General features: G+C 35.2%; 1 protein-coding gene across 4 annotated transcripts in view; it reads left to right on the forward strand.

Annotated features, from left to right (window-relative positions):
* Positions 1-7,494, forward strand: part of PCMTD1 (protein-L-isoaspartate (D-aspartate) O-methyltransferase domain containing 1) — a 41,521-nt gene extending 34,027 nt beyond the window's left edge. For all 4 annotated transcript variants that reach the window (XM_082755238.1, XM_082755239.1, XM_082755240.1 and 1 more), the window contains 3 exons: positions 497-668; positions 2,246-2,369; positions 4,862-7,494. In XM_082755238.1, coding sequence (XP_082611364.1) covers positions 497-668; positions 2,246-2,369; positions 4,862-5,232 — 667 coding nt within the window. In that variant the 3' untranslated portion in view covers positions 5,233-7,494. The remainder of the gene's footprint in view (positions 1-496; positions 669-2,245; positions 2,370-4,861) is intronic.
* Positions 7,495-8,607: the final 1,113 nt, after the last annotated feature.

Below are 8,607 nucleotides of genomic sequence, written 5' to 3' on the forward strand. Positions count from 1 at the left end.
AAGGTGGAAATTTGTGTGACACAAAAATGAGTCTACAGAGCATACTCCTTTAAAAGCTGGGATGGGAGAATGTATTAGGAATTGAACTGGTTCCACATTTATTCAATGGGCTGGGTATTGCACAAGTGTTGACAAGTCTTCTATTTTAAAGAGACTTTCCTGTATGGCTTGAAAGGTTTCTTTAAACAAATTTATTTGCTTATAGTTAGGAAGTCTGGTGTTTCTTTCAGGCTTTCTTGTTCTTATGTAATACAGTGACTGTAACTCAAGAATTTTTATTTGGTCCTTGATGGGACAGAAGCAATAAATGACTTGTTATTTAGCATTTCCATAAAATACTTTTTTTTTTTTTTTTTTTTTTAAGAAATATGCATGCTTATTTATTTGTTCCCATTACATAAGGGAAGATCTGAAAAATACTTTTCTGTCGTCTGGACTGGCTTTTCTCAAAAATCCTAATTTTGAAATGTCCCCTCTTTTTTTTGTTTCCCCTTAGATTTGAGTTCTGTGAACCTGCCTTTGTGGTTGGTAATTGTTTGGAAATAGCTTCAGACAGTCATCAGTATGACCGGATTTACTGTGGAGCTGGAGTCCAGAAAGACCATGAAAACTACATGAAAATTTTGTTGAAAGTTGGAGGCATTTTAGTAATGCCTATAGAAGATCAGGTGACTTAGTGACAATTTCCCCTTGCTATCTTTATATATTATACTAATTTTAAGAAATGTTTTAAAATGTATATTTTACTACGTTAATGTTCAGCTGATGACATCTTGACTCAGTGTATTGCTGCAATTAAGCAGATAATCAGTCTTTTGCAATGCAGTCTTGAACTCCCCCCTTAAAACACTGAAATCCGCTTGTCTGTAACAAAACCATTTTGTCTTCAGTGTAGCTAGAACTCCATTTGTGGAGTTCTAGTTTGTTTTAAGAATATTACGTCATTCCCAGAACTGCTTTGAAATCTTCCCTGACACACACTTTCAGTCAACACTTCAAAACAAAAACCATCTTCTAAAACAGGAACGCTGATTTCAGAGAAATATGATGAAATATCTATAATTAACAGAAAATGGTAAGGGGAGACAAAAAAGATTAATTTCCAGCAGTTTTCAGTGTTGCTTTTTCTTGTTAGATTAGACGTTTTTCATTTTCAGACAGGTGTACTATTTTAATAATGCTTCGCACTTCTATCACTTTTCATCCTTAGATCTCAAAAGGCTTTACAAAGGTAAGTAGTATTCTCCCTGTTTTACTGATCGGGAATTTAAGAAAGAAAGACTATGACTCACTTGATATTTTCATGAATACAGAGAATTACTGAGACACTTAAATTGATAAGTTTTCTAGTTACCTTCCAAAAATAGTCACAGTGCATATAAATAGTCACAGTGCATATATACCTACATTCTCAAAAAAAAAAAAAACCCAAGTTGTTGAAATGTAGCCTATGTCGTCCAGTTCCACAAATACTTTATCCAATATTTATTGGGCTAAGATACCATCAGTTGAAATTAATGGAATTGAGCTTAAAAGTAGACCAAAATTGGACATAAAATTAAAACTGAGTAATTCTGCCTCACAAGTACTTAGGACACTAGAACCTGTAAAACATAAGAGCCTCAAAGAGCTCAGTTTGTCTAACCTGAAGAAAAAAATCAGGAACATCTGACCTCCTGATTTGGCTGCCCAAAAGTGTGTGGGATTTGATTGTAAACAGTGTTGTCCCAGTTGCACAGCAAACTGAAAGAATAATTTTAAAAACTACAGCAAAGGAATAATTTCTCTTGATAGAGGGAAAATATTTTTTCATAATGATATGAGTTGGTTGAATACCACAGCAGCTTGTCTGGAGAGGCTGTGGAATCTCAGTCCTAGGAGAGATTTTTGTGACTTCTTTAGAAAAGCTTCTGAATTACTTGATTTTGCTTGAACAAAGCTAGCTACAAGTTAGAGGTTGGATGCCAGAAGCTGTTTCCAACCTAAAATATTGGAAAACTTAAGGAAAAATGCAAGATTTAGGCTTTTTTTCCTGTTGCATCTGTTCCCATTGCAGAAGACCCATCTTCAGTACTCTGGTGACTAAATACTTAAGGAATATGAAAGTCCTGGCTGTTCAGAGAACAAACTTTATACGTTCATTTTGAAGCAAATCGAAATACTGTTGTTTGAATACGAGTCTCAATAATAGTGAGTATGACAAAGCTAACCACTAACTTCTGTTTTTGTTGTTGTTCTTACGCAGCTAACACAAATCTTGAGAACGGGACAAAACACGTGGGAAAGTAAAAATATCCTTGCTGTTTCATTTGCTCCACTAGTGCAACCGAACAGAAATGACAACGGCAAACATGATACTGTGGGACTGCGTAAGTGTCACTTGTGCTGGCTCCCTTTGGTTTGTTGGGTTTTCAGAGTGCCTGTTGGTGTTATTCTGGAAATGGGGAAGACTATCCTTGTATAGATGTATGATAGAACAGTCACATACAGTCTAGGACAGTAGTAGCTCACTGATAAGTTTATGTGCTGGTTGCTATTCTGTGTTGCTCTGCAGTTAATATCCCAAATTAAAATGATGCTGGTGTTTCCTGCTTATTTTTCCAGACTACTTTTCCTTTCGTGTTCAGGTTCTTGTTTTCTAATGAGGCACAGATAACATACTGAGTCAATATTAAGTTTGTCTTTGACAGTCTTCCAGAGAAAAATTTCCTTTTCCCCCTGAAAAGGAGGAAACTGGTCTACACTACTCTGGTACTGTAGAATGTTAATAGCTGAGTGTGCTTATGTATGTCTGCAGCTAATACAGTGACACCTAGCTGTTTTTAGTAGTCGCTAGGATGGGCTTTCTAACTGCAGGGCTCTTGAGTTAGGTTAGCAAAGGGGTTTAAAAAGTTTGTGAAAGCCAACAGGTCATTGCCAAGGTAAGATAGTATGATAATAAAGAGGTTAAAAAGAGGAAGTTATAGAGATGAAAACTTCTGCTAGGAGTAGAGTAGAGTAGTACACAGGGCTTCTGTAGCATCTGGGTCTGAAATGCAGCAAAGAAACTAGACAGTAACAGTCTTTCTCTACTGTTTTGTTGTGTTAACATATGACCAATGTGAACTAATTCCCCTGTACTTAACCACATGCTTCTTACCTTCATGCATGATTTTAAAATGAAAAACAGTGTAAACCATTCAGGAGTCCAGGATGTCATGTCAGGTTGCATTGCCTGTAACTACTGATGTGGCTATTAATTTTGAGGGTATGTGTAAGCTTGCAAAGGATGATTCCTTATTATAGTTACCTTAACTTTTTTTCTTCAAAGTACAGATGATCCTTTCACTTACGTAATCACTTATTTGCAAAAATAACATTTTTTTCACTTCAATGCTTGTTTTTCAGACCTCAAAGTTACCTCCTGGAATTCACTTGTTAATACAAGACTTTTATTCTGTTTCTTACGTTAGACTTAGTCCGTCATAGATAATGTGTCATGACAAACAGTGAAGTACAGAGGTGGCTTAAACTTATTTTCTGGTCTCCATATGATTTAATACAACCCAATTACCTAGAAGATACTGGAGGATTTTTAAGTATTCCCTTACTACCACTCCTGAATGCTCATACTCCAGATGAAAACAGTACGGACCAGTGGCATTCAGATTTGATCTATGACACAATATAAGTGTTTCCTGTACATAGCTTAATAGGATCCTCTAATTCTTCAGTGAGAAACTCTTTAGGAAGAAGGAAATAATATACAAATATGCTACTACCTTGCCACTATTTAAACAATTATAAATTCATTAGGGAATGGAAGTTGCCCTGTAAAGTGAAATTAGTAAGATGCACTTTCCACTGCTTAAATATACTTTTTTTGTTGGCTTTAACTGCAGCTAGTATTGCCAGTAATGAACATCTTTTTGTCTCAAACTCTGACTAGCTAGCACGTAGCTGAAGTCAGTATATGAAACAAAAAAAAAGTTTGAAATTTAATCATTTAAAACTGAATGCTATGTGTATTGGAAGGGTTTTTATGAAAATTTCTTCACTAAATTTTCCTTTGCTGTAACCCCCATAAATCTTATTCTATTTTGTGTAGGACCAAAAATGACAAAGTTGAACAGACTGTGTGTTTGGTGTGCCATTTTTGCTTTGTTTTCCTTGGAGTTATCCAGCCATAGGTCATCTAAGACAGGTCATCCACCAGCTCAGTAGCACTTAATCATCACCTATGTACCATTGAAAAAACACCTCTTGTTTTTTGTTACTTGCTTGTTTTGTTTAGAACCTCAGAAATTCCTTTTCTGCTGCAAAGATAAGGGAGATTTACCTGGTTGGTCAGCTGTGAAGTTGACATGGCTCTCCCTCATCAGCAAGAAACAGGAAAAATCATAGCGAGTAGAAGTGGAAAGGAAGAAAAGCACTTGGTTAAACTAATGTGATATGGTAGGGAAACTTCTCTATCAGCAGAACCTTAAAAGAGAATGCTAGCGGCTTGTCCCAGACTGTGTCAGAAACCCCTAAAATATGACAGTGTGTGGTGTATGCTTCCTGAAGTTTGTTTAATCTGTTATGTTTTTCTGCTTTACTTGCACATGTCAAAAGATCTCTTAATTTTTGGACTAGGTATTTTCTGTAAAAGATCAGTCATATTCCAGAAGTCATCTTCAGCTGAAATCTGAGTATGTCTGAAGTAAGGAACACTTGTGAATATTCTAAATGGTTTGCCAAGGTCTCTCTACCCTTGTTTCATTTGTATATTGCTTTCTGTACTTAAAATTTCATTTGTTCTTATAAGTCTTGCTGTCTTGCAGACGTTTTTGTTACAGGGAAATTTCGCCAAGTGAATCTAACTCACTCTCTTTCATTTTAGCTCCATGTGCTGTTAGGAATCTCCAGGACCTAGCTCGAATATATATCAGACGCACCCTTAGAAACTTCATAAACGAGGAGATGAAAGCCAAGGGTATTGCTCAGAAGGCTCCTCCAAAACGAAAACGCAGGAGATGTCGTAGACGCAGGATTAATACCTATGTGTTTGTTGGTAATCAGCTCATTCCTCAGCCTTTAGATAGTGAAGAAGATGAAAGAATGGAAGATGATAATAAAGAGGAGGAGGATAAAGATCACAGTGAGGCCTTGAAGCCAGAAGAGCCTCCTCGAAATCTACTGAGAGAGAAAATTATGAGTCTACCCTTACCTGAATCTTTAAAAGCATACTTGACATATTACAGAGAGAAGTAACTTGTTCTAAGTAGAAGTAATGCCTACTGATAGTTCCTTTATTCTTGAAAATGTAGCATTTATTAAGAAATAGGTGGACAAATTATTACTAGTCTTTCATCAAGACTGAAGTACAGCGATAAATCGTAACTTATCTCTATCTTGTCTTTGCTACGAGGAAGACTTGCATTCAACAGTAGACTCCCTTTTTAAAAATCTATTTTTCTTTAAATTTTGAAAATGCTGTTTTAACTCTGATAGAAATATATATTCCATTATGCAGCACTAATCAATATTTTGCATGGTAAGTCTTTTTGATCCCTAACAGATTTGTATTGATAAAGGATGAGTGAAATTTTATATATGCTAAATAATTGTTAAACATGTGCATCTGACTTGAGCAATTTGTCTGTATTTATTATTAGGGGAACATTTTAAACATGCAGACACTTATCCTCTAATGTTGGTATCAGACCCTTTTAAAAGTTTATTTTACTATGGCTTTGTTGCAATCATTATTCCTATGTTGGTATAGATGTGTTCCAACAACACAAGTGCAATAAATGTATACAGACACTGAACGAGCTGGCTTTAATGGAATATGAAAACACAAGTTCTGGAACGTCAGATGGCCCTGCTACTTCTGCATCTTTTGCCAAAAGATCTTGAGAAAAGTAATAGCTTTTCTCAGAGCCTTAAAGAAACATTGAATATAAAGCAAAGCAATGCTTACTTCAGCTCTGCTTGTACTTAACTCCATTCTATGCTTTCAGTATTCCTAAGTGGAGGCACTTCCTTGGTTGTGGGAAGCTTAGGACAGTACATTTTGTTTATTTCTACAGCTCATGGCATTGAGACACAATGTTTGGCAATACAAGATTGTAATGTAGATGTTAGTCATCTATATTTACTGCTTTTAAGTAGAGGTAGAACTTAAACAAATTTAGTTTGTATTGCTTTTTGGAATAGCTGTTATAGTAGAAGTTAGAATTTGTTTGGCAAATGCACTTTAGTAAGTGGATTTTATACTTAAGATGCATCTCCAAGAAGGTAGACTTGTGCTAGCCTATATTTTGTTTCTGAGCATGGCTCTTAGCACAAAAATATTTATAAAATCATATGCATCTTTTGGAAACCTAAGAGTAGCAGTGCAACTGTGGGGACCCACAATAGTGCTGACTTAATAATCCTTCTACAATTTTTCCTCTCCTAGTTGTGAAGTTACTTGCAGTTCTTGTTTTTTAAATTTGTTTGCTTTTAACATCTTAATTTCTTCAATCTGTGTTGTAACATAACCATGAGGGAAAACACTGCTTATTAAGAATTTGGCATGATCTGCATTAAAAGCCACAGTCATTGAAACAATCTGCCTGTTGGACCCAGTGAAAAACATTCCTTGTGGAGAAATACCCTGCATGATGCATTTATAATGCTGGTAATATTTTTTGTGTAATAATGAGAAAATATTTTTCTAAAACTAAAGGTTCGTAGTCTAAGTATTTATAACCAGCCAATATTCATGCAGTCTAACAGTCCAATATTGACTTTGAAATATATAAGATGAGAAAGAAGACGAATAATCCCACAATACTGACTCTTTATTATGCATTTCATGCTCTAGACCCCCCCCCCTTTTTTTTTTAAGGTACATTGTAGTAATGTTTAAGTGGAACTTCTTGAAGGCCTGTTGTACCAGCATGTGGAGTTACTTTCCGCAATATATTTACAGTATAAGTAAACAATACTATTTGAAATAAATACTCCTGACTATTTTAAAAGCGGGAAAAAACTACTAGGAAATAGTTTTCCAAAATAATGATACTAATAAAGTAATTGTGATGCTTCAGCTGTAAGAATTGAGCATAATCTTGTTTTAAATGGGTTATTTTAGATGGAGTTCAGATCATCTGAAGCTTGAGATGTTTCTCTAGCCTTTTCTTGGAATCTACATCTATAAGCTCAAGGATTTGAGGTTACTGAATATTAAATACTTTAAGGACTCTATACAGGATGCTTTTGGAGAATAAACTTCTGCGTTCTTTCACTCCTGTGTACTTGGAAAAATGGACAACGGATGATTTGTCATGATTATTCAGTATGTAAGTTTTTTGCATTCACTGAAAGAGAATGTTTCTTCTGTGTTTTATATGTGGATTTATTTTACACTCTTGAATTTATATTTACATAAATAAAAAGGTAGAAATGCAAATTGTATTAAAACTTGATTTTTGCCATCTCAGTTGATGATGGGGACATTGTTGCAATAAAATGGTTTTTCTGGTGTTTTCTGCTTGCTCGAATTCGTTTCTGTGAAAGTATCAAGTTCATCTGGATCGTCTGGAAATTCAGGTATTGGTGTATTCATAGCTAGGTCACTGACTTCATAATAAAGACTATTATTGAAGCTCAGAAATAATGGATAAATCTTGATAAAACTTGAATTTTTTAAAGGTTGTAGGGTGAGATACTGTTCATGACACAGGAAAGCTGTTTTGGGCCTAGTATTACTTCTGAAGCACGTATGTAGAAAGTTAGCTTTTCTGGTGAGCCCATAAGCTTGAGTATACAGTTAAGATATATATATGTAAGAAATATATACATATATACACACACACTCCAGAACAGTTTCTATTTTTTTCCTAAATACAGAGATTGGTTTAACCTTGAACAAAGCTACTACTTGGTCAAAATAAAACTTTGAGGTAAGAATAGCAAGGGTTGTGAGCAAATAGTGAGTCACGTTACTTACTGAAGAGTGCTTACTGAAGCTGTCTTGATATTGCCATATGTTCTTAGAAGACAGCAAAACATGGGTAGGCTAAGCTGACTAGCAATACTATAGTTGTAATCACAGTAAGAAAGGTTGTGGTGAGTAGGAACTTTAGGCTTTTTTTTCCCTTATACTTTGGTCTGGAGGGCGGTCTTGAGACTACTGCAGTCTTTTGGGAGACCTGAAGTTTTTAATCTCATACATGAAAAACTGAACTATGGCCATCCCCAAAAAACGTCTATCTGTTCACATTTAAACACACAGGACCAGGTCTGTTCAGTTGGGTACTGTTTTCTTAGTATAGCCACCCACCTTTTCTCTAAGCTACTTTTTACTGGTCAGTTTGAAAACAAATAAGGAATTTAAATGAATGTGCTCAGTTTGGATTAATGCTGTTTTACCTCATTAAATAGTAATCTCTCCTCAGGAGTGTCTCCTTCCATTGTCTATGTAGTTGATTAAAATTGAAAGCTTCTCCTTCTGTGACTTACTAATCAATTACAAAAACTAAAGGAATTGTGTGCTGTATTCTTCCTAGATGTGTATACAGAAGGCTACCTTAATGAGCTAGTAATTACTCTGACAACAGTAGAATTCTGTGAGATATTTTCCATAAACCTATTTTG

Source organism: Aythya marila (genome assembly GCF_965140915.1).
Source record: "Aythya marila genome assembly, chromosome: 2".
In the NCBI taxonomy this organism is placed as follows: domain Eukaryota; kingdom Metazoa; phylum Chordata; class Aves; order Anseriformes; family Anatidae; genus Aythya; species Aythya marila.